The 27843-nt window shown below is 36.4% G+C and overlaps 1 protein-coding gene across 4 annotated transcripts; it reads right to left on the bottom strand.

Moving 5' to 3' along the window:
- Nucleotides 1-36: 36 nt before the first annotated feature.
- Ubr1 (Ubr1 ubiquitin ligase) lies at nt 37-27843 on the bottom strand. 4 transcript variants are annotated; one of them, XM_077427279.1, is made up of 28 exons: nt 27681-27843; nt 9566-9691; nt 9028-9179; nt 8701-8880; nt 8471-8625; nt 8239-8381; nt 8069-8165; nt 7793-7935; nt 7624-7719; nt 7322-7545; nt 6954-7133; nt 6672-6868; nt 6404-6599; nt 5913-6089; nt 5517-5840; nt 5267-5436; nt 5036-5192; nt 4793-4959; nt 4539-4714; nt 4031-4149; nt 3818-3943; nt 3488-3737; nt 3260-3409; nt 2971-3178; nt 2769-2903; nt 2580-2687; nt 2327-2508; nt 37-2256 (listed from the first exon to the last, which is right to left on the bottom strand). In XM_077427279.1, exons 2-28 carry the CDS (start codon nt 9640-9642, stop codon nt 1065-1067), a joined length of 5481 nt encoding a protein of 1826 aa, XP_077283405.1. In that variant the 5' UTR covers nt 9643-9691; nt 27681-27843; the 3' UTR covers nt 37-1064. The 4 variants fall into 4 exon arrangements, with proteins under 4 accessions (XP_077283405.1, XP_077283397.1, XP_077283414.1 ...); XM_077427271.1 differs by having other exon boundaries at nt 27586-27832; XM_077427288.1 differs by having other exon boundaries at nt 6957-7133; nt 27586-27832.

Here is a 27843-nt window from a genome sequence, read left to right as displayed (position 1 = left end):
TAAATGAAAAGTACATGGGAAATGAAACAAAGCGTTGTACTCCGAGTAAAATTTATTTAAAGCTAAAATTTTCACATAAGCAATTTCAGGTAAAACAAATCAGTAAATAATGTAACATATCACATTATCAAAAGTTTTAAATATTTATACATTCATATATAGTATATATATAAATAGGTAGGTGGGCTTTATGTGGTGCACTAGATATTTTCAAGAACATAATCGCCGAATGAGGGAAGAGAGAAGCTGTCTAGTTGAGCGATTTAACCTGTTAATTAATAAACGAGTAAACGATATTTTTCAATATACATTACAGACGAATTCCAGCGAGTATCGGAAGAAGTCACTGGTCTTCCATACATGTCGCTATAGTGTAAGCTATTGGGAGTTTGTATTATTAAATTAATTGCTAATATTACCTGTCTAAATTTGACACTAATCGATTTTGCCCTGCTCGTCACAAGTCCAGCAGTGAAAAGTTTAATAATACTGCTGCACTAAAGTCAAATTTGAAAATAAAATTAGCTGCCATTATTAAAATTTTACAACCGAATGGTGTTTTTTTCTTTTATCTCTTTATTTATTTTAATTATATATATATAACACATATGGTGTTGTAACAGTGAACAAATAACATTATTCTTAATAACTTGTTCTCATTAAGTTCAAATCTATATACACTAAATTAACATCACAAACTGGAATTCATTATACATCCACGCTTTACTTTCACCTATGATAGTATGAAACAACGTACACCAGTATCACTCGGCTGCGGCGAAGAGTCCTGATGCGGAGATGCGCACAATCTGCCTTCACCCGTTAAATACATACTACCAATAGTCGTCCAATTTGAAATTAGTAAATCAGATTAACCAAAAATAACAAGATAGATTCATTAAAATATTTCTTGCACTGGCGTCGTCCACTGGCAATCAATTAAAATTGCAAAGTTACAGAATTAAAAAAAAATAAATATATCAAATACCATATAGTAAGTACATATTTTAAATATAATACGCGTGTGTGTGTGTCACCCTGGAACATTGTACGTTTGAAATTATTTAAAGATGTTGCCAATTGGGATTCATTAGACTATTGGTGGATTCGATGGAGCGGGATATTTCTTCATGTATACCGTGGCCCAACCACAACATTTCCAATTTTTTGTACGTCTCCTGGCACAGGTGTAAGGGATTGCCGCGTCTCAGACCCTGGTCTGTCTCTCCGTACTGGTCCACGTACGGCGGTGGTACGACGCATCCCTTGGAAGGTGACGCCAGGAGCAAGATTTCGCACTCGCGCACCCGCAGGAAGATCCCAACTCCGGCTCCGCAAGTGTGAGCGTGATAAGTGCAAGCGCCCACCGCTGCCTTGTTCAATTCCACTTGGCAGCAATAGCTCTGTGAGCAGAGCATCTCTCCACAGACCAAGCACATGGTCGGATTTCTAGAATCTTCCCGGTCCGAATTCGGACATGTGAAAAGTGAAACAGTGTTTATCAGTTCACTGTAGTCATTGGGGAGCGTGACCAGCTTGCACGGACTGCGGGGTTCTCTCAGAATCGGAGTCGTGATCTTCTGTCCGTCTAAATATTTCACGACTTCCGGATGTGAGCACCACTCCAACGCCAGTTCGTAAGTGAGCGGCGTGTCGAATATCTTGTCAAAATTATCAGGCAGACTGAGGAAAGCGCACATGTTTTCAAATGTATCGCCGTTGATCTCTGTCAAGATCGGCGGAGGAGGAGCGTCTGTTAAGAAGTGATAGAACAAGCAAGAGCTGCGCAAAAAGGTGTGACAAGCTTTTTTTATCACGTTCCATACTAGACTCTCGTTCAGGTTAGTTGTGTCTATATTATTGCGCACTCTTTTCAAGGTGTCTAAAAGCCTGGTGCAATTGGGAGTTATAGGAGTATCGCAGATTTCGTTATCAGAATCGTCGTCCATTTTGACATCGGCCGAACAGTGGTTGAAATCGGACGTGAGCATTATTTTGACTATATGAGAGAGGAATATTAATTTTAACGTATGAAAGCCCATAATAGAATCTATTGGCACAGCGCATATTCGAGGTTCGTTCACGAAGAGACTAGGTAAAGACATTGTTAGGGCGAGGAGGCATCCGAGAGGATCCCAATCCAATAGGCTTGGCTCGCACGAGTTTCGCACGCCCAAGAATGGTGTTAGCAATTGAATCGCATGAGTGGTTACGACTTCCTGTTTGAGGGACACAGTTCCAGTTATACCGACAATTCTAAAAATTCAACAAATAATTAATACATATGAAAATTAATCGATTATTGACCAATTGCACTGAGGTATACCTGATGAGAGCTTGGAGACAATCGCGATGACGACTCGAAAGATGTCCGAGTAAAGGTTTATTAGCTGCAGCCGTAATCGCTTCTACAGCTAGAAGTGAATATGCTGCACCGGCCCACACTATGGTTATTATCCGAGGATCACCTGCATGATGATCTACACCGAGACCTCGAGTGTACATTGCCTATAAGAACAAAAAAATATAAACCATCGCTAAGGCATTAAATAATATAATTACAATAAAGTAAAACTTACTGCAGCAAATAGCTGGACGTAATCTCTGGCCTTGTCGTCGAATTTATGATAATAAATCGGAAATAGTGTTGAGAATTTTTCTCCCAATCCACCCAATTCTTTAACGACCTATGTAAAATGAAATAATTAATAAACAGCTATTTCATTTTTATATATACTAAAAAAAAAAACTTAGTTAAAAATACGTACTTGTTTCATGTGGCATGAATAAATAGTAGTAGATGGAAATTGAGGGGGCGGAGACGCGGAAGGCGGTTCTGGCAAAGCTTGACAATGCAAATCACTGCATGTCTCGTTGCATTCATGTGCAGGACTTTCTAAAACCTAAAAATTACAATATTTTAACAAAAACTCTTCAAAAACACAAAAATTCAAACAACTGTAATAATACCTTTAGTTTGAGCACAGTTTTTAATCCATAGACCCATTCATCAAACGTTATATCTCGCTCGTCTTTCACGTTTGATTCATATTGATAGTTGATCGATTCCAAAGACGGTATAAGCGGTAAAACCGTGTTTGATAAACTTTCACAAAGTGGACATAAGAATTCCTGCTTTTCTACGTTAAAAGGTGCCGGTTGACGAAGACGGTAAGGTCTAAAATATACATAAATTAAAAAAATTTGCAAATTCACACTTACATACATACATAGCACAAATATAAGAAAATATTTCAACCTTCTATTTTCTTTATTGACGACATTATCATAATACTTTTGCCAACAATGACCGTGCATTACATGTCCGCAAGTCGAAGCGTGAGGAGCGGGTCCCAATGATGCAACGAGAGAAGGAGAACCAGTTGCGTATGGGGGTGCTACACCATTTCTAAAAACAATAAAATAATACATATATAAATCAAATAGTCCTTTTCGAATGTATTGTAAAATATTTTCATTCACTAACTTGTTCTGTAATAGTACAGTTGATTGTTGGACGAAGCCAGCTAGCACCAACGGCGGTCCATTTATAGATACTTCCGTGTCTTCTTGACACAAAATACAAGTATGAGTACGTTCTGGGTAGGGTTTGCGTTGGACAGACTTTGAGCCCCAAGTCAATTTGTAGTTGGTTTCGGACACGTCCATGTTTATTTCATCAGACGATTCCGACACATCGGTCAATCTTTGGTTCGAGTTCGACGTAGATGTATTACCTGTCGATGGAAATCGACGATTACATTATTGAAATAAAACAGACAGATTGAAATCTGGATGATAAATTGATGATATGTACTCCTGTCGGTGTCTTCGAACATTTTCGCATTGTCTTTCATGAAATTTTTTTGCATTGCTAATATATGTGCCATTATTTTAGCACGTTTTTGAGCTGCCATTTTCGCACGCCATTCTTTTTCACTTTCTAAAAAAATAACAAAACACATTTAACTATCATGTGGTATAAAAATGAGCAATTAGTTGGCAATAATATTATATTAGCGATTGATACCTTGAAGGGCAAGAACAGATTCAGAAGTCGACGTTTCCATAGGTGGGTTATCAGCTATTGAATCATTTGATTCATTTTTAGTATCACCTTTTTGATTATTATCATTAGTTGCAACTGCCCTGTAAAATAAAAATATGAAATATTAAATTAAATAAAAAAAAAGGTACTTCCCATCATTTGAGGCCACTACCAGGTTGGTCACAGATCCGTCAGATTGGTTTTCAAATGGTAAGAAATGAATCGATACTTTTGGGTATCTTCGATTGCTATAATAAATTACCAATTAACTGAAGTAACTACATATATATGTGTACTTCCACAATCGGCTGTAAATAATTTAAAGAACGAAATATCTATGAACGACACATCATTGAACCAACAGTCGCAATTTGCCGCGTGAGTAATTTATCTGAGAGTGTAATGTCCGTGACACCATTGTTATTATGTACATAGATAAAGCAATAAACCTTTTATTCCAAAGGTGATAATTTTATGGATCGAAAATAACCTGTATTTGTTGAGAGTCCAAGTGAGCAGATCACGATGGGCGTCAACTCGAGCACTCTTCTGCAGTTGAATTAGGAGAGCTGGAAGGTTGTGGCGGTTTGATCGTTCCGTAAACTTTAAAAAAGGATATCTGCCACTCTCCTGTTCCTGAAGAGCCATACCCATTAAATGTAGTACCTAAAAACGACAGTTGAAAGTAATCACACACTTGAATGTTTAGAAAGAAAATTTGATTAATCGTTGATTTGGTCTCACTTTGTGAAGTTGAATCTCACTGAAAGACCGAGCGTGAAGATCGCAACTGCGCAACAGCACAATATTTATGATATGCAACATAACATCACAATGCAGCAGATCGGTCAACATAGCAAAGGCGGGAGCCAATCTAGGCATGTCGGGAGGCGGGCAACACTCTAATTCCCCTGGAAAAATAAATAAAATGACACATACGCACTAATAGATCAATGCATTCTATGTAAGAATTAAAATTATAAATACCGGCAAGTTTACGTCGCTTTCTTTGAACTTCTTCACTCTTAGATAACTCTTCGCGAGTATAATGATAAAAGAAGACATTGTATTCGTTATATAAATGAGGACGAAGCGAATAAATACCACAACCTTTACCAGTGTGCAGCTTTTTAAATTCGGCAACCTATTTTAAACACAATGAAATTTTTATATTAATACATACACAAAACTTATACTAAAAGGAAACGATATGAATACCTCATCGATAACATTTTCCATTCCAGTTTCATGAAGTTGATCTTCAGGTAAGGTTCGATTCAATTCAGAGTGGCTAAGGGATGAAGCGCACAATTGTTGAATTATTTCCTTCTTAGTGCGATCTTCAACTGTGCATTCCCCGACTCCTGGAACGTGTCTCTCTCCGATAACTTAAAAAAAATAAAGTAAAAAGAATGAAACTATAAACCAATCATCAATCATTTAGAATGACCAAAATCGAGTAACTAACTTGTGATTAGCAATCCGAGGAATTCCTCTACGAGACTAATAGTCTGCCTTATTGAGTCTTCTTCCGGCCCTTTGAGACTGTTGATTTCGAAATCGGGATGGGCCCAATTGATGAGATTATATTTATTCAAGAGATGTATGAGAAATTCGTTACTTTCTATCAAAGATGCTCCGACTTGGAGCAGTATAATATCTCTATCTATCATTTCAGATCTACATTTAACGTTGTGATAAAAGTATAGCTGATTGAGAAGAGCGTAGCCGTTGCGTCGCCACATGCCGGCATTCACTTGGGCGATCATTGCCTGGGTACGTAGCACCGGTTCTAAAAATAAATACAATATTCACGAGTCTTGTAAAAAAATAAACGATGTATCACATCAAAATTGTCACATACCAATAATTTGTTCCAGGGTGGGTCTAGTCATTTGAAATTCAGGGCTGTCAAAAGATAGTCCAAACTTATGGAGGTGTAAATGTAACCCGGCTAAAAATCGACTTAAAGGAAGATGTATAGAGACGGGTTGAGCAGCTACATCAAAAGAAATACATGTCGCACTATGGTCAACGAGTTCTGTAAATCAAAAGACAATACATTGTTAATATGATCAACAACACATAAGGTACAAATTTAAATTGTATTATTAATAAGGCGAAGGCGGTTAAGATTGGACAAGAGGCAAGATCGTAGTTGCGATGTCATATCTGGAACTTGTTTTGCTGTTATTTGATTCATTACATGTATGTATTTCTTAGGAAATAAGGATACTTCGGAAACGTGCATTTTTATTAATAAACTAGTATGCTTTTTAGCAACCAGTTTTTGCTCGAGAAGTTATTAAAGCCAATCTTCAAAAACGTGTGCGATCTTACCCGCCTTCACTTTACCGTGTATGATAGAAGTAGTGGCGTCTGTTGGCGGTGGATTGTTAAAAAGTTGACGAAGAGTTGCACGGTACGCTTTGACTAGCACTACTTTGTCAGATCCGCACCACTCTAATGCAAGACTGATGACGGTCGCTAATTTGATATGTAAATTGAAAGCGGATTCCCATTCGGGTTCAAACTCCATATGTTGTCCCAACTGAAAAACAATTTGAATATTGAATAAAGTGGTATTGATAGATTCGCAGGAAAACAAAGTGGATATATGTACCTGGCGAACCACAGCATCCATGCCTTGCATCATGGTGAGTAAATTTAAAATCAAAGATAGACCTTGCAGGAAACCTTTCCGCAAGGCGTCAGTCCAAACTTCAGGCTTAGCGCCGAGAAGGTATTTAAGATCATACAGAATGAACTGTGCTCGTTTGAATGTTGTATTTGAAACGTTTCGTTCAAATTCCAATTTGCCTAAAAATAAATATTAGCATTTAATACTTTACAATCTATTAATATTTTAATGTACGATATTTAATGTAACGAAGTTGTATTTTACCACTTTTATTACACTTTCTAGAACATTCAGAGAGGAACGTATTCAATAAAATAAAAAGAGCATCTTCATTAGCAATGAGATGATGAGCTAATGTTGGCACTGTGTATATTTGGACCGATAAAGATGATACCGAGAAAGCGTGATCATGATCATCTCTAATAAAATCTTTAATAACACTCCCTGAAATAATTTAAACACATTGAATAATAATAAACACTAAGTTTTATATAATGGAACTAAATTACACATGCAGGTAGCAATAATAAATACATACGTATAATAGTTGTTAACAATTTTTCAACTGTATGAGTTTACATTTATAAAGTACAAAAAAGATTACTGAAGTTGGCAATTATAGAGAAAATTACCATAATTTTTAGTAAAGACCGTAGCTAATGATTTCTTTGTATCGTAATCCATGAGCATGCCGGCAATGAGCAGCCTATGCCAAGCAGTTCGAGCTAACTTCCACAGTTGACAATCCCTTAGTAAAATTCCCTCGGCGACAGGTGCTTCTGGAAGACGAGGAGCAAGTGCGCTCAAGCTCAAAATTCGTCGAAAGCCTTCAGCATGAGCTACAAAATTTTGTATCCTGCAAAAAATAATTAAATGAAACTCATAATACCATCGAATATGATGAACACATAGAATTTTCCGCAAAAAATATTACCATTGCAAAAGTTTCATAGCAAAAATTTGGTGGGCGATTACGTGATTGTGTACGACATGCACTTTTAGACTCCGACTCCCATGTTTTGATGTATATCTGAAGAGACAAAATTTAAAATTAAATCCAATTTCGACACATGCTTTAAATAACTCAATAATAATTTCATTACTTTTCTATTTCTTGCTTCAATTCATTGCAATGCTGTAATGTGGCACATTTAACGACAGCTCGTCCTTCCCGATCAATATTGGTAACATATTCAATTGCGTCACGTTGACTGCATTTGATTACACGAGTTAAAGTCGTTATTACCTGTAACGAAAGATAAACATGATACTAAACAAAACTGATTTTATTTTATGCAATATATAATCAAATGCTTTCGATTAGTGCCGATAAGTTTATATATATATGTATATAGAGAATGAAATACAAACGTAAATACCTGTTCAAATGTGTGCGTTTCGTCATTATAAAGAACTGTACAGAAACTGTCCATGGGTTCAAGCATGTGTAGTGGATCTTGTTCATTATCTTTTAACCTGTAAGTAAATTAAAGATTAATAATTTAATACACAGGTCTGTTAAATGAAAATAAGCTAAAAAAAAACTGACCTGAGGTCATTAGGTAAACAGGGTGAATGATCTAATGTGAGCAATTGATAACAATAACTAAGAGCAGCGGAAAAAGTTTCATAAGTTCGGGCACTGAGATCTTCAGGCAGACCTTGAGGTGCTTCTTGGGGTAAAGTACCGACCTACATAAAAAAAAATCAAAACATAAAAGAAAATTCACAATCAAACAACATTCAACGGAGACCAACATATATGTATATAAAACACTCACCACGTGGATGTCACAATATGGATCACTACGCCATGCTTCAGCATCTCCACAATCGCAGCAGCCACCTCCTGTGGATGTGCCCATTTTGTATTTGTGATGACGATGGGTCGAACGTTTGAAACAATCGACGCACAGCACGCACGTATTGTCCATGCCTGAAATTCAAATGATCACATTTCAAGAGCCGCATTATGGAGACGGCGAATTATTTTGAAGCTGTAAAAACATACCACACTCTCGGCAGCTGTATGCGGGTTCGCCCATTTTGAAGACACGGCCACATACGGAAGGTGCTCGGTCGAGTTGAGCTAATTTTTGAAGCGCCTCACGCGGTTCTTCTCCACCGCAGATGAACTTTTCCAAAGGTGATAACAATAAAGCATGTGCTCTCTCTTCGTCGAATGCCCATTCTGAAAATAAGAATAAAATACTGCTGTTACTAAAAATGACAGGGAACTGTGAAAAGCCAAAACAAAAACTAAAAAGTAGTTTTTTAAATTTTATTTAGAAAAGTTTGAATTGAAATGTTTTAAAAATATACACAGAATATTACATACCTAAACAATTTCCATTTAATTCAAGCGCGTAAACTCTCGGAACTGTCACACGCCAATATTCCCTAAAATGGATGGCACTTAACACACCAGTATTTATCTTTTGCATCCATAATGCAGCAGCAGCATCTCCATTTGCTGGCAATACATATCTACTGCAATATTCAGAACACATAAGCAACAAAAAAAAAATCAACTGATTTATAGCACAAATAAAATTTTAGAAGAATATGGAAGACAATTTAAAAGTAATTAAAATACATAAATTTATGTATATTCTCAAAATTGAGAAAATGTATAATAATTAAGCCTGCTTTAAAGGTCCTACATTCCTCAAAATGAGTGGCCTCCCCAACAAATATGGTCTAAGAGACCATTTCGTTACAAAATATATGTACATTACATATACATATGTAAGTATATCATATACATACACACATACGACATATCATGCGATGATATGTCGTCGGGTACAATACTAGTATATACATATATAATGACATCATTTTATTAACATGCACATACGAAAATATTCTGTTACCTCGGCAATGACATCATTTGCTCCGATTCATCCATCGAATCCATGTCATCGTTGGATGGTATCGAAAATTTAGACATTATAAGTCCACTGTATAGATATTTTTACACTTTTAGTTTATCTATGCATCTGAAAAGAAAATACACAAATTTTAAACATCACAAACTTATATGTGTATAATTCTAGCATTACAAATCAATCAAAGACAATTCCTATGACTTGGAAATATGATAGATGTAAGTTCCGAGAATGTTCTTTTGTACGTAATGAGTGTTATACGATTTTTCCTTTCAATATTGATTGGCCAAAGCAATGTAAAATTTTATATATGTACTAAAAATTTAATTTATTTACAATACACTACTTGCATAGTGTATTGAAAATACATACATACAAAAGCTGGACCTCCTACATCGGTTTAATTTCTCAACATTGATATAGTACAATAGTACAATGAAATAGATGAGATCGAACTGTAAATTGTTCTATGTAGTAACAATACAAGGAATCTATTATATACAAAGGAGTAAAATTCTGACGTGTCTGGACATTTCATAGCATGACAATTTCATCGTGGGGACAGCTCACTGACAGATTTCACGCAAATATTGTTTAACCACAATATCTATCTTTAATTTTTATGTTGACTGCTTTTTGAATTGTATATTGAAACCGTTATTCAAATATTTGGAGCAATGATTTTTTGAATCATACATATGTATGTAGTAACACTTTTTTAATAAAATTAATTGAAAATTTTCTAGCTTTCCTTTATCAACAAAACAAAAAATTAATTTTTATTGCCGTATGATATAATTTAAAAATATCACATCATAAGAATTTCAGTAAACGATACTAAGTTACAGTTCGATAGGACTAACGGTGTTCAAACGATCCCCTAAATATGGTTACACGACAATTGGTGCAAGTCCAAAAGGTTCAACGACAAAATGTACCCGAAAATTAGTGCACTGACAAAATGTACCCGCGACAAAATGTACCCGCGACAAAATGTACCCGCGACAAAATGTCGCGGTTAAATAAAAAGTAACTTTTTCCATTAAAATAGGAAAATTTAGGATTTTTGAACATTTTGTCGCTTGAACATTATTTCCGTCGACATTTTGTCGCGTGAACATTTTGTCGCGGGTACATTTTGTCAGTGCACTAATTTTCGGGTACATTTTGTCGTTGAACCTTTTGGACTTGCACCAATTGTCGCGTCCCCCCTAAATATACTGACTGACACACACATTTTTTCTAGATCATGAAAACGCGATTAGTGATCGATTTCGAAAGTGACTTGGTATGTATGTAAGGTTTGTTAAGAGTATCGAAAACAAATCAAAGTTTCTATGACGACGATTCGATATGGTTAATTTTTTTTTCGATTCAAATAAATTTTATAAAAAAACAAGAGCATGAAAACGTGATCAGTGATCGATTCTGAGTTCGAATCAGTCAAAATCTCGAGTTCGAATTTTCGCATGATCACAAAACTTCATCTATTGTTACTACGTACCGATAGATAAATTAAAAATAGTGATGAAATGTCCTAGAATCAATTCTGACTATACAAATCTCACCAAAACAATACCATGCCCAGATCAACGAGTAAACGAAAGACCTCATGGTGGTTATGCGAGCAAACGAGCACCATACGGAAAGTGGCAAGAAGTGCAAGTGAATCAGCCGAGTGGTACCAGGTGTTGGTAGTTCGAAAGTGAACAAAGAAAGATCGTCACGTTATATTGCACACACTATATACTGCCAGAGTCACTTTCACAGTGCGGCGGCAGCAGCAGCAGCAGCAGAACACCAACACCGGTGACCCTGGATATCTTTTCCGCACGTTCGACCTTAAGTACGACTCCATACGGCAAGGTCGACCGATCGACGCAGATGCCAGCCGTTGTCCATGTGGAGAGTGCAGGTGCAAACTGAGGAACGGTTCCTCGTTGAAAGTGTGCAGTCATCGACGATGGGTCATCGGACGTTTTGTTGTTGTTTTACTTCTTTTTCAGCTGAGAAAAGCCGTCGGAAAAGTTGCGAGTCACAGTTTCCGCGGAGAGGGGGAGGAAAACGAATGCGTAACACGCACTGGCGAGATATTTTGGTGCGAATTTCTCGTGTGCCGGTAGAATGACTAGGCGAGGTTATCAGACTCGATTCGGTGTCGTCAGACTGTTCTACGCATTCTACATTTTGTTTTTGTTTTTGATTCGTTGCTACCTCGTTCGATATAGCACGTGTGTCATTTGCGTACACACTCGCTTTTTCTCCGAGCGTGCGTGCCGTTTGAAAGTGAAAATTCATGCAGAGGTGGGAGAAGGAAATCTGTCCGAATTGAAAGTCGCATTTGCCAGAGTGTATTGAGTCACGAGACGCCAGCGCGGATGCTAGGGATAAACGGACGATTGTTACTAAAAACAGCATGTGATAGTTAATGTGGTAAACGGATTATTGCGCACATTGCGATCGCGCAAACGACATTTGTTGCTACGAAAATCGCGAATACACAATATCTGGCACTCCGAGTTTTCATTAGTATGATAGCTCGCATGTGTGAATCTCGATGGATGGAATTTTCGGGTGCCAGATGTTCCATGATCGAAATTTTAGTGACGTTTGCGAGATCGTTCTGTGCGGAATCATCACCGAAACAGTAAATGTACGTGGTGTTTATTTTATTTTGATACACATACATACACCAGTGTCTTTACAAGTTACCCCAATGACACTGTAGCCAGAAAATACATAAAAAATATGTTGTATAAACATACACACAAGAGTAAAAAAAAAATAAAAATTTATTAGTTGTTTAAATTGAACTAAAAGTAAAAAACAATAAAAAAAAGCGGATAGATTATTTGGTGAAATATTGAAAATATCAATGTGATCGCTCACCAAATTCAAGCAACGAAAGATTCGAGCAATTGGTGTATTATTTTTCACCATCGAACTATAAAAATCGATTGAAATTTCTATCGTTGACCAAACCGCGCAAAATGGCAAAGTTTCAAAACTATCGGAAGACTAGAAATTTTAGCTCAATCGTTTACAAAGTGAAACATAAAAAAGAGCATTGTAAAAAAAAAGAAAGAACGTTGGTTCTTGCTTTTATTGTATGGAACAATGGGCACAACCGATAATCAATAAGGCGAGATGGAACCCATAAACTTCCAAAATAGTTGGGTTGCAAAAATCACCTCTTAATAATTTGGTTAAATGACACACAAGAAGCATAGGAATGACATAAAAATGACACATAAGGCAGACGCCTTCATTAATGTTGGCAAAGATCACCATAGAAAATGTATTGCAATATTGACCATTGCTGCGCAATACGCCTTTGTCCAAAATCGATCATGGCTAAGGTTAATATTTTACTCTCAACTTGATTATATTTTCTTATGGGTGCTAATTAACTGAACTTTAAGTGCATGATATTCAACGTATCAGTGTTGAAAATTATCTGCGGAATGCGTGAATTGAGCAGCTTATTGATTTCTCTAATTTTTAAGATGACAGATGAGAATGCCATTTTGACATGACTTTGAAAAGACATTTGGTTTGATTTGTGAGTAATTGCATGCGTTTCGATACTTTAACGTTGATGCGAATATAACCGAACATAATAATTTTATACACAGAACCAAAACGAAAATATTGAAAATACTAAATAAAGAATTCCGGTGTGACCAACCCATGACTTTATCTATGTATTTGAGGAATATGAGAAAGTCACAAAACAAAATTCTATATCGAACCGTACAGACACATTCACACATACCGGCAGCATTATGTAATACCAATAGTTAAGATAGAATTTTCGATACAAATTGAGCGCAAATGTATGTAACTTGCACAAGAAAAATTCCGGTTTATAAAATTTAATGATTTTTTTTATTTTCATCACATTGATACAAGAATTATACTTGAATTTTTTCGTGACGAGCACACATATTTAAGGGGTCGAAAAAAAATAGCGGAAGAAAAATCGAACAAGAGTAAACTGCCACTTCTGGTTGACGGATGCTTTCCAAATTTTATAAATAACTTGGTATTAAGCTTAAACTTCTAGATATGAAATTTCAGTTCAATAAACCAAAAGGTTTCTGAGAAAAACATAAAAAACCTCGATTCTCTAAAGTAAAAGTAGTACTTCCGGTTCAGATAAAAATATTTAAAAAATATAAGGTTATAAAAAGTATTATTTCTATTACATGTAAAAAAATTTCAGTCCGATTTAGTAAGCGGTTTGGGAGATAATTGAATTCAAAAAATTAAAATAAAGAGGACACGTATAAGGGGAGGTACCTTTTCAGGTCAACTTAAAAATTTGAAAAAAAAATTACGTCGTGTCGATAAGAATTTCAGTAACCGATACTAAGATTCAGTTCAAAAAATCCCAAAAATACACCGTGAGATCATGAAACCGTGATCAGTAATCGATTCTAAGTTCGAATCAGTCAAAATCTTGGTTCGCAGCACGTTTTTTTTTAGATAGTTTTGCACATGTAAAAACACTCTAGCACGCCTGATCTATGTCAGGCCAAAACACACGTTCCTGGAGTGTTTTTGATGATACATTTTCCTTGTATTAACATAGGTTTGATAGTGATCGATGACGACGATTTCCATATTTGAAGAAATGTAGGAGAAATTTACGGCTTTTAACAATGACATAAGACACGCCCATACACAGCTGGAGTTTATCTAGGTATGCCGTGCCGTACGATTATTTGTGTCTGCGTCTTAATTCATGCATTTGGCAGATTCGTTTTTTTTTCTTGAAAGCTGTACTAACGATTTTGCCGAATCTTTACACATCCCCTAATACTGGCCTTCGTATCAAAGAAATAGGTATTGACCTTGAGAAAATTCTTTAGGGGTTAAGCTAACGTGGCAACTGGTAACATTTCGATATCATGTGATCGCAGCATTGCATCCTATTTGCACGCACACAAGTAGGGCCGTATAAAGCCACGCCCACGTTAACACAAAAAGGCAGTTTTAAGGCTACAAAGTGCGACCGTATGACATCACTTCTGTTTAAATGTGATGACTAGACTGCGGATAGACACCGTGCTTTTTCCAGGAATCAGGGCGGTTTAGCTCTATTTACAAAGCCAGAGTAAAAAAAAATGGTTCGGCGAACCTTTAACAATGCATTTACTACAATTGAACAATACGCGACACCCTCTGGGTCCGGGCTTTAGTGATGACGATAAATATATATGTATGTACCAGTAGCGTACTGTGACTTTAAAAACAGGGGACTAGGTGATGACAATTTTTCATTTTTGTGCTAGCAAAAATATCCCAAGCAGCCTACCTTTTTTAATAACAGTTTTTTTGTATTCAAAACTTAAGTTTTCTGAATGATTTGTTGAATAATCGATCGAGAATGCAACATTCTAAAGCCTCGTTATTTGTTTCTTGAGCCGAGCTCCTTGCCGTTTTTGTACTCAAGAAGTTGTGTTATTTTAACAAAAAATAAGTTCAGAATGATGACTGATAGACACTAATCAGAATATTCTTAAATGCTTGAAGAAACGAGTAAATTAAAAAAAAAATTGTCTTCGATCGAACGCATATACATAAAAATTCGCCAGTACCACGAAGGGAACATAATTGAGAGGGCGAGTCCGTGTAAACGAACGACGCGGCGGACCATACCATGACAATCCACTACCACTACATCGGATAGGGCCGATTCAGATTCCGAACAATATCAATATGAATAATGATTTGAAATTTTTGTAATTGAATTGTATATGTTTTTAGATTTTAGGGGATTAACCTAGTATCTCTAGTCCAATGACGGCACGCCACTGTACTGGGCATATGTATAAAGACCTCGATCAACGAACAAAAATCATATAAAAAAAGAAAAGATAATAAATATGCTACCTGCATATATTTTCAATACACGTTCATATAGATGTATGTGGTAACAAATTCAGTTGGCAGATAACACAATTAAAATTGATCGCGTTAGCATCAGCTTTGGCATAGAAAATTCATAGTTATAATTATAGAGTGTGCATAAATTAGAGACCGAGTTTTTATGTAAGCCAATGTAAAAAATGGTTCAAAAATCAACCACAATTCTTTCTAGTTCACAATTCACCCTCGCTCACTTACATATAAATTGCTGAGCTGAAATAAGTGCTCCATCTCGAGCAATACTCACGAATCGATCGCAGCACAATACTAAAAGCCATTTTTTTTACATTCCATATTTCGTTTTCGTTTCCAGCGCGCAGAATGCAATTGACCCGTTTAGCGTGTTTACCTTCCTGATTTATTTTGGGATACCCTGTGGGTTCTTCTCCTGAATCTCGCAGTCTGGCCGCTGGCTCCCGAAGCCAAGATTCACCGGCTAAACATAGTGCGCCCCATCTTTCAATGGCACGCGTCGTTCAAGGGCTGAAGTTGCCTATTTATAGTCTACGTCCAATGTTAAACATGATCGATGGCAGATTGGCAAGCGGGCTGCACCGGCGACCAAAAATAATGATGCTGCAATCACGAAGAGGCGGCGTGTCAACCATGACGATAACGTCAAATGTAAATGAGTTGTCGTTGCCGACGAAAATTGTGTCGGTGTTACAAACATAATGCGCAGTTCGTAAAATCGAATAAGAAAATTAATTACCAAAAGTCGATAGCTGGGAACTCGATACGTTACTCGAACGACGGATACTTAAATTGATCGACTTCCGAGTGTGATGCAGTTTTAAACATTTTCATCCAATAGTCACAAATATTTACTAGCGAAAGTATCCAGCTTCGCATAGCGTAAACAACTTCGCATGGAAAATACACTGAGTGGTATGGGATGTAATGTGTCCTTGGCTTCCCGCTCTAACCGCTAACAGTTTTTGTTCCCCAAACCGAATTCGGGTGTAGTTGCACATGCATAATGCATATGTTTGGGAGCTCGCACGTGTATGCATATCCATATGCAAGTTTCTCCTACATTTCTTCAAATATGGGATTCACCGTTATCGATCGCTGTCAAGCAAGGATAAATACAAGTATAAAATATCACCGAAAACACTCCAGGGGGTGATTTTTGGGATTGTGTACCATGTATATGAGCTAGGGGGTGCTGCGTTTTTTTCGCATGTTAAAAAGTATCTAAAAAAAAAAACACGTACCACGTCCCACTCAGTGTGTTTTTCCATCAGGACTCTCACACTCACACTCAGAAGTCTCATCAGGACGGGCTCTATCATGGAGGCAAGAATATCTCGGCTAAGGGCGCATCGGTAAATGGATTATTTCGGATTATTACGACCGCGTACATGTCATTCGTTGTCACGAAAATCGTGAACACGGAATATCTGGCACTCGAGTTCTCATTAGTATGATAGTTCACGTTGGTAGCTCTTGATGGATGGAATTTTCGGGTGCCAGATATTCCGTGATTGAGATATTAGTGACGTGTGCGAGATCGCTTTGTGCGGAATAATGACCGAACCATGAATCATGTCAAATTTCTATACGGATATATCAAACATAATAAGTTGTGTATTATAGAAAAAAAAATCTCGAGTTCGAATTTTCGCATGATCACAAAACTTCATCTAAAGTAAAAAAAAAAACAAGTATTCAAAATATGGGTACTAGAGTTTATATATAAAAAGCGACATTAAGAAAAATTGTTTTGGGTTTTGGATTTTCCAAAAAACCCGAGTTTACCTGGTACTCAGTTTTACCTTAATATCTATGAAAAAAATCCAAACGCTGACGGACTTAACAAGATGTAACAAACGCTATATTAAATCCGATAAAAAACTTTTTAATAAAGGTTTTTCATACATTTAAAACGTCTGCATTTAAGATTATGGTGCTTGTCTTTTGTATTTATATTCCATCTCAAAGATAATGCTCAAATATAATATTATTTTAAACTTTATTATATTGTAATCGAACACCTTAGTTATTTCGTAGGGAATGTTGCCATAAATATAAAAATAAAATAAAAGGTTAAGATTAGTTTTGTTCCACAAATTATGTTTTCCTTTTTTTTTATTTTTTACTTTATCTATGTACGAAGTAACAATAGATGAAGTTTTGTGATCATGCGAAAATTCAAAATCGAGATTTTGACTGATTCGAACTCAGAATCTATTACTGATCACGTTTTCATGATCTAGAAAATATGTGTGTTTGTGTTTTTTGGGGATTTTTTGAACACCGTTAGTCCTATCGAACTGAAACTTAGTATCAGTCACTGAAATTCTTATCGACATGACGTAAATTTTTTTAAATGTTATGCGAGCAAATGACCCGAGCGAGAATTTCAGCGCGATATTGCCCGCGCGCAAATGACGGGATACGGTTGATAATATGTAAATACATAGATTGGCGTTTTCTTGTGTGATGAGTCAGGGTCTCTCAAATTAATTATTACTGTTTTATTTAAACAGATAATACATAATCATTCAGAAATAAAAGATAAAAAAACTGAGTTATTTGAGCTATCCGATTTTCGAATGTTTATTTATTTAAATTTATCAACAATAAAAATATTTAATTTTTAAAAATTTATCAACAACAATAACCGGGTTTTTAAAAAACGATAATCACTAATAGCTACCGCTTTTTGCTCACAATTTTTTAAGCCATCCATTTGAGAAACAATGAGTAACAAACGTAGCGTTTTCAGATTCTGAATAAATCAATATGAGGGAACGAGAGCGTTTTTTTCCGGTTTTTTTAAGCGCAGGCACTGCCTGACTCCAGTTCGAATTATATATGGGGGGGGGTCTATTTATGTCGTTTTAATATTTCAGTGCTTTATGCTCAAACGTACACATGAAAATTCAGAACTTAAAAAAATAGTTTCACATTTGATGTACATAGAATATAACCGGTTAATATGTTTTCGTCAATCTTCAACAAGTATCACAAGTGATGTAATTGCAGGGACGTGGGTCAAATAGATTTTGATCTGTACTCGAGCGACTGAACTAATTAAATTTTCAGTCCCATTATTTTGATCTATTCTATTTATTTTTTGTTAATAATTTTTTTTGGCTCAATATTTCCCAATCTTTTCGATGCCTGAATTTACTAAGTCAACAATTTCTTCAAACGTGTGGGGACAAAGGTTTAATATTGTCTTTTCACAGATAATATATACATATTTTATTTATACAGGTATACACCCATTTATATGGTGAAAAATTGTACATAAGTAGTGTAAGTATTATTCAAGGCCAATTGCAAACATCGATTAACAATCATAGAGAAATAAATCTATGGAAAAATTTATAGCATTTTATAAATCAGCAAATTCGAGATGCTGTGAACTCGAACTATGCGAGAAATAAGTCAGGGTTATATTAATAGATAATATCAGGTAAGCCAGTCTAAGCGAAACTTATTCACAAAGTACAAACTTCATCATAAAAAAATGTTGTTTATTCTAACAAGGACATTTTAAATTGTGGATCTTTAAGGCGCAGACACACAAGAGTAGTCCACGGCACGTTTTTTTAGATTAGAAAAAAATAATCACCACGCCTGGAGTGTTTTCGGCGATATTTTATCCTTGTATTGACAGTGGTGATTCCCATATTTGAAGAAACTTGTCGAATGAACACACGCCTATCACAGCTGAAGTCTACCCATGTATGCCATGCCGTACATTTGACTTTGTTCTTAACACTAGTGAGCGCGATTTAATTTAATTTTCTTCATCTTTTGGGTACATTATAGCAGAGAATCGCAACCAGGTGGCCACGGCCCTTTTTGTACCGTACGCCAGCGGTTTCGAAACTGGGAGGCGCGCCTCCCAGGGGAGGCGCGGACTATTGCCAGGGGAGGCGCCAAAACTTTTTAATAAAAAAATAATTTTCATACCATAATATCTACAAATAAATAAAACTTCATATCGTAGCTTAACAGTAAAAATTCAATGGATGAATGTTTATTTTTATTTTTCTTTCATTTTTATATATACATTTAATTCCTATTAAAAATTATCCGGAGAAGAAGATTTAAAAAATTGCGCCTTTGCAAACGCTCTGTTTTAGCTAAAGATGCCCATTTAATTGTATATGTTCGATATGTCGCGGATAATAATATATTAGAAGATATATTATTTTGCAAAGACATTCTTGGGAAGACCACATCCATTGAAATTTTTAATATAATAGACAGTTCTGTTGAAGAAAACGACATAAAGTGAAATAATTGCGTTGTGAACGACATAAAATAATAATTGGACTGTGTACCGACGGAGCTCACTCAATGTCCGGACACAAAGCAGGTCTTAAAGCATTGATCAAAAAGAAAGCACCACATGCTATCTGGACACACTGTATGATTCTCAGAGCAGCTCTATTGTCGAAAAATATGAGCGAGGAACTGAACAGCATATTTAAAAAAGTTATAAACTACATTACATACAAATTATAAACTACATTAAGAATAGTCCTTTGAGAGCAAAGCTGTGTGCTGATATGGAAGCCAATTATACCTCACTTTTGTATTATTGTGAAGTTCGCTGGCTATCTCGTGCAAAAATGATTCTAAAGGGTGTTTGAACTCAAAGAAGAAATAGCAACCTTTCTCGAAGAAAACCATCATGAAGAGGCGAACGATAATTTTATTGTTAAACTTGCCTATTTGGTTGAAATTTTTGGAAAATTGAGCGGTTTAAGTAATTCAATGCAGAGATCACAAATACACCTACTTGTTCAAAAAGACAAAGAAAAGCTTTCATTAAAAAATTAAAGTTGTGGAAATCAAATTTACAAAAGAATGGGTTGGATAGGTTTTCACTTTCCAAAGATTTCTGGGCCACAGCCAATATTGAAGCAAGTAAAAATATTTTTACCGACCACTTGGATGTTTTAGTGCTGCATTTTTCCAATTATTTCAAAGACCTTGATTTCTCAAAGTTTTTGTCGATACAGAATCCATTTAACTACAATGAAGGAGACGAATTCAAGCTGACAACCATCGAAAAATAAAAATTGATAGAATTATCATGCGATAGCTCACTAAAACAAAAGTTTCAAAATGAAACCATAATTAAATTTTGGATGAATCTTAGTGGAGAGAATGAATCTTTGTATTGCAAAGAAATGCAAGTGCTGCTACCGTTCGTAACGTCTTATTTATGCGAAACGGGCTTTTCGGCACTAGCTGCAATGAAAACCAAATATCGAGCCAGGTTAATAGTCGAAAAGGAGTTACGAGTGGCCCTCTCCATATTGCCCCCAAGATTAGTAGTAGCGTAGTAGCATAAAGTTTGGAAACCGCTGCCGTACGCGCAACTTTGATTTAACGCGTGCGAGCGAGATGATAGTTAACGTTTTGTCACCTACGTATGTATGTAGGGACTAGCTAGCGGCTGCCGATAAAGTACATATATATGTACGTAGCTGATAAACTCTACGAGTTCCGCGAATACCAAAAGGTTGCGTGGCTCTGCATTATAGTATCTGTGAATGGACAACGTTCTTGAACGGTTTTTTTTCAATTTAATTTAGTTCGCACCCTCATAATTAGAGGTAGGATAGTCACAGTGCTATCCATTGTTCGGCAAACCTTTAACAATGCATTTACAACCTTTGAACAATACACGGCCCCCTCAGGCTCCGGTGACTACTCATAATCATAATAACGAGATGAGTCGCATTTTCATCTAGAATCCTCTCGGTCAGGTCACCGACACAAGCCTGGGCTCATCTACGCAGTATCCACACAATGCATTTCAATCAACATGTACATATACATACAGACACAGATAAACAGTCGACGACAGGAAATACACACTGCGAGCCACACTGTTGGCGATCGGTGGAATTGTGTAATCGCCAACTATTGCTGTGACGTTTCCGGAATACGTCACAAAGCCACTTTTTTTCCTAAGCCAAGTTAGTTTCACCTGTGGCTCGTGCACCGTCGTACGACTTCTGGGTTCTCGAGCGGCAACTTGAACAGTCATCCACCAAGTGTACATACAATGATTAAACTTCTAGCAAACGTGTATTTTACGACTCGATAAGCAGACCGCGCGTGGACTAGCTGACTATGCAAAAAACAATACAAAACAAAGGTTAACACCGATGCGTAGTACACACACACACAAAGGCACGAATCAACTCAATCTCCAAATCAAGAGCAAGGACGAAATAAAATAAAAAAAATAGCACGATGTGATCGTCGATCAAAATATTGCATCATTCGATAAAAAAAGTTCCCGAATACGATTCTTTGCTCGTGTATCAAAGGTATTGGTTAACTAGGAGTGCGGGCGAGAGTACAACTTGCAGCGCAAAACTGGTTTAGTAGACAAACCCGAGTGTAGTGCACTAACTGCCACTCCTATTAAGTTAATATCACAAACATTAAGTATACGAATCCGCATTGTATAAATGATTTTTTCCCGAACTATGCATTTATTTCAGTAAATGAGCTATTATATATCTGAAAACGCAGCATCAGCTGTATCAGCGAAAATGATGTTGTATTTATGGGTCATAGGTAGCCGACCGCTGATCTGTTGTTTTATTTTATTTCCACACACATACATGAAATGTGCCATGGCAAGAATTAGCTCGAAAGTTACAAGTTGCATTTATAAGATCAACAATTTCGAGATGCTAATAACGTGAATTTGCAAGAAACCAAAGGGGAGGACACCGATTTATCGGATCCGTTACAATAAATAAGCTAGATAAAACGGAAAATTCTAATAGGAGACGGTCGATCTGTCTACTGCAGTAGTTGCCATGCGGGCTATTTTCGGGCGTAAACCTTTTTTCTACTAATAAAGGACAAATTGATATTGTTTTCGCATTTTTTGAAAATAAATAACTGAAACGGATACTGGATACTGTTATGCTCATCCACTGAGACCATTTTTGTATGAAATTACTGTTAATTAAATACTTTTTTCTAACACTATTCAGCTGCCAGCAGGGATGTTAATTTTTTTTTTAAATAATACTCTCAAAGGAGCCAAATAGTTAAAAGAAAATAATGTTTATTACGGACAAACGGATCGATGTCGTTAAATGTAAGTGCAAGCTCAAATACAAAAGTAGGTATAAACCTCCCATAAAAAAGAATCTTATCTAAATATTAAACACGAAAATATTTACATTGCCATTGATTTATTTTATTAAAACAGACAGTAGTGGTTTATTTATTTAATTAAAATACATATAATTTTTAGTATTGAAAACCCCTGTCCACTGCACCTATAGATAAAAAATAGGCCAATAGGATAATACTGGAAAAATGAACTACGCCCAAAAAAAGCCCGCGTGGCGACCAGTGGTCTATTGGTATTCAACCCGTGCACTACGCTGTGGCTAAAGAATAGTGTCAAAATTTCAGTAAAAATAATGTCACATTCTCTTGACTGCGTGTTTGAAATGCTGACATGTACATTTACTTACATTGTATATAGTTTTGCATAATGGAACTATCACACCAACTTATAAAATCCGAGTCCGTGTCGTCACAGGCAAGGCGAATAAGAACTATCGAATCGGACTGTAACCAACAGCCAACTATGATCCTATTCATCAATATACCATATGTTTGTGACAGTGACAGTTATGTATTAGTTGTTTTAGACAAAACGTACGCAAGATGCCGATAAGAAGAACAAAACACGTAATTTACAAAAATATGGTAAAAAGGTAATTATGCCACCGAACAATGCCAAAAGTAGAACAATGGAACAAAAGATTTGATCAGGTTTAGTAAAATTTAGCACAGTATCGATCCCACACAACCGAATCATAGAAATATCGTGTGTACATATGTATAATATGTGTAGGTACTTTTTCCAGCTGGTAGCAAAAGCAGTGATCGCAGACGAGTCACATACACACACGCGAGCGATTTCCACGGAACTGGCGAGCGGTGCAGATAGAAAGTGTGAGAGAGTGCGAACAGCCGACTGTTTTGTAGTATGTTCGTATTAAAAATAAATTTCCGAGTCTGTCCGTCCTCGGGTGCCGAATATGCGGAAACGCGAGCGAACACGACGGACAGGAAAACTATACTGATCCGTGATCAACTTGGCTCGGTACGCGCCCACTACCGAATAACCGCTGCTCGACACTTCGCTGATTCTCAAAGACCATTCGAGCAATTGTTTAGTCATAGCATAGGCGATCATGGTGATATATACATGGTAAACGGACTACTAGTCATATGTGAACCAGTCACAGGACACCCGGTCGCTCTCAAGTGGTCGGTCACAAGTGATCACCCGTCACACTAAAACTGGTCACAAGAAACCTGGTTGACCGATTTTAGGGTGTGACCAGTTTTAGTGTGACCGATCTAGAGCGACCGGTTCACATTTGACTAGTAATCACCGAACCATATACATACATACATATGTAAGTGGCCAGCAGTATGGCTCACTGGCAACGTGTATGTTTAGCACCAAGTGATTGTTGGGTTCGATCCCGCTATACTGCTGGTTAGACGTGGATATTTGTGACTCCAAGTCGATCGTTTCTTATCAGAGTTTGCCAATTTTATCCGATCATTGTTGAAACGGTTCCTCAAAATTGGCAAAAAATGAACCTACCCGCTGTCACAAATTTTCTGTATTTAATGTAAAAATTATGTACAAATCTAAAATCCATAGATGTCTCAATGGATTAATTAATTAATTGTTAATTTCAGCTTCTCGAAATACAGTGATTTATGTAATAAAAATGTGCATTGTTTGTAATTAATTGTCTAGGAAGGCGCATTGGGGTCTTCCTGGTATATATCCAGTGGTTCGGTGATTATTGGTCACAAAGCGCTCGCCCAAAAGTCACTAAAATCTCTATAACGGACGATAACTATCATACTCCAGGTTCCAGGGTCCGGACTACTCGAGGGGCACCGCATCGGGTCGCCCGACTGACCGATATTGATATTTTATTTTATTCTACATAAATATAGATGTATTTATTTATAGCTAAATGTTAATTATTTTTTGATCCACGCCGCATTCGTTGTATCCATGTGAAATCGTACCTGTTATATCATACTTTCTTATTAAATTATTTAAAAAAATAACAACCAACATATGGGTATTTCTCTAATAGCTCCGATAGATTTTTCGGTTCGGTGATTATTCCGCAAAAAGCGATCTCGCACACGTCACTAAAATCTCGATCACGGAATATCTGGCACCCAAAAACACCATCAATCACGCGAAATATTGGACTAACGAGAACTCAAGTGCCAGATATTTCGGATTCGCGATTTTTGTTGCAAAGATTGTTCGATTATCGTGGCGCGATCACAATTTGCGCAATAATCCGTTTACCAGATTTTTCGCATATTAAAAATATATCTATAAGATCTTTCTTTAGTTTGTCATAGGGCCTGGAATTAAATCTCGGTGGCCCTGCATATATGTATATATGTACATATACCTGGAAGGTCTAACGGACAAACCCCAATGCGCCTTCCTGGCAAATTACAAGCATCGATATACAATTTTAGAATAATTTTAACAGAGTATCATAGAGACATCTATGGATAAATTTACATTTCGCAGCATTTTTTTTATAAATCACCAAATTTCGAGATGCTGAAAAACTTGAAATTTGCGAGACATTTATGGTCAAATATGCAGTATTTTGTAAACCAGCAAATTTGAGATGCTGTTAACTCGAGTTGTGCGAGAAATAGGACAAGGTTGCCAAGTTGCTGGAACCGTTTCAATGAAATCAGATAAATTGGCAAACTCTGATCCCGTGACCATATAATTGAAAGCATTACACGCTAATCATTGACCTATTCTGATGGTTATGTCGGAGACATTTGCTTAATTATATTAGAGCTAACCCCCATATGCTGGTAAAATATTGGAAGAGTGGAAGTGATTCAAAATTAGCTCACAAATGATAGAAAGCTTTAAATAAACGAGTGAAAAAAATGGCTGTTATAACTGTAATAGCTGTATAGCCTGTGAGAAAGACGTACATGGATATCTAGCTGTCATCGCTTCAATCTGACAAAAGATTGCAATGCAATTTTTAATGAGTTCAATGATGATTAAACCTCTCTAGCTTCATGTTGGAGACATTAACATACTCCAATGTTAATTAGCCCTATTGTATGTCGGTGAGATATCAGAGCGATCTGAAGAGTGGAAGTGGCTCAAAATCAGATCACATTTTTTTGACAGGCAGGAATGTCACTGAAAAAAACCACGACTGACATATTAATAAAATCTGACTCTAAAAAACGTCAAATCGAACTTTTTTCCTATCGGGTTAATTTCAGAATATCTCTGGGGTTACACGACAATTGGTGCAAGTCCAGAAGGTTCTGAGGGGATTTTGAGACATCAACCGAACAACACCAAGATATAGAAAAATCGCGCGATTTTAAAAACACATATCTCCGAATGTCGAGCCAATCAACATTTTTTATTATCAAATTCGTGTTCACTGGGCATAGATCTATATCTCGTCTCCGAACCAAAAAAAGTCGTCATTTGTCGAACAGTGTAATCAAGGGATTACATACAAAGTGTAGTTAATTTAGTAAAATGAACATACATATATTCATTGAAACTGATAAATGAAAAGCAATTCTGAGAAGCACTGATCTATAACAATATATGTATCTACACATTTGCAAATACAGATTCAGAATAATTATGTAGATTAGGGGATTACTATGTACATACATACATTTCAACATCTTACTATTCAAGTGTAGGCAATGAGACGGAGTTCGGACGTCTCTATGGAAGTACATAATTTATTTCAATCAACGATGAAAGGTGACAAACAGGATGTAATACTTGTAATAAGTACATATGTTTTGTAATTACAAACTACTATTTAGCGTGTATGAACTGTAGTTTGTATCGTATAGCTTGAGGGTTGTGAAACGTAGCATGACTAGATTTTATGGTAACGACAGTAAAAATATACATATTGTTTCGAAAGTAACCTATTACGTAGATTATTTGTAGCAGTTTGTCAAACTTGTGACCTATTTAAATAAAGTTCTTTCGATTTGCTCAGTATTGCAAGATCAAATAATATGCATACTATTTTGTTTCAACTATCCAATTCGTCTTTAAATGTGTAATTCATGTTGATTCTAATAAAAACACTTGGTGCTATCTAAGTATAAAAATATTGTTGTACTCAGTTCATAATACAAAATCAGCAAAATACACGTCGGAAAGCAATCTGGTCGGATGTAGTTTTGAGTGGCAATTTGTTGTATCTCAATAGCGGGGAGTGAATGTTATTGAAATTTGTAGCTATCAGTAAAGGTTACTTTGACATATAAATTAAATTGTAGTTAAGTTGTGTTCTTGTTTCTCCATAATATAAAACATCTTGCATTTTTTTTATGCTGGTTTTCCATGACCAATCTACCATACGAATCAAAGGATTGTATTGTATTGAGAATAGTTAATATATCATCGTTACGAATTAATGAATCGTTGCATAATAAAATAATACATTATTTAATATGATATTACATGCATTTTGACGCACCTATGTAAAATTTATCGGCAATGGAAAACAATGCCAATAACTATTTTCGATTGGAGATTCAATTAGCAAGACAGACGTATCGAGATTGAGCTGAAACAATGCACATTGCAATAAAATATAATGCGAATCAATGGACGTTTAATTGCTCAAAAGCACACACAACAGAACCAGCTGTGTTTAATGTCGACATAATGAGAATATTGACAAAAGGAAACATCACCTCGAGTCACTACTAAAATATGTCATTTACGTAAAAAAAAAATCATAAAATTTATATAATAAAAAAATTATTAAGATACGTTCAGATTGTGATTAAGTGATAAATCAATATTTAAGTATATAAAAATGTGATAAAAATTGAACAATGGATTTAGTATGGTGGCAGACATTTCGATTTTGACAGTTCGGTATTCTGATGGTATTCGTACAGGAGAGGGGGGAAGGGGAGGGCTTGAGGGGCGGGGGGGCGCAGGGGGCGGCGGCCCACTCGATACGCACCTCGGGTGACGGAGCTCCTTTCGACGGGCAACTCCATTCGAAGGTCTTAACGCGACTAAACACGAGCATGTGCGTGCTCCGGGGTGAAGGCTCACCTGTCGGGGCTGCGCCACCTGGGGGCCCCTCGACGAGTGGAAATGGCGAATCACGGAAGTGATTACAATTACCGGAACCAACCGGAACAACCAGGACCACCCACAATGTCCACCAACACTTGCTTTATCCAGCTATCATAGCTACCAACTGTGCTGTCACATT

Source organism: Arctopsyche grandis, chromosome 1 (assembly GCF_051622035.1).
Source record: "Arctopsyche grandis isolate Sample6627 chromosome 1, ASM5162203v2, whole genome shotgun sequence".
Lineage (NCBI taxonomy): Eukaryota > Metazoa > Arthropoda > Insecta > Trichoptera > Hydropsychidae > Arctopsyche > Arctopsyche grandis.
Note: the sequence above shows the minus strand (reverse complement) of the source record. Positions and strands in the feature narration are given on the sequence as shown.

What these genes read in the sequence shown, in the direction of transcription:
- Ubr1 (XM_077427261.1), bottom strand. Translation starts at nt 9,642, where the DNA reads ATGTCTAAATTTTCGATACCATCCAACGATGACATGGATTCGATGGAT. An exon ending in GTTCGAAGACACCGACAGGA is followed by an intron (nt 3,738 to 3,817) that starts GTACATATCATC and finishes TTCCATCGACAG; the next exon opens with GTAATACATCTACGTCGAAC. An exon ending in ATTCATGCCACATGAAACAA is followed by an intron (nt 2,688 to 2,768) that starts GTACGTATTTTT and finishes CATTTTACATAG; the next exon opens with GTCGTTAAAGAATTGGGTGG.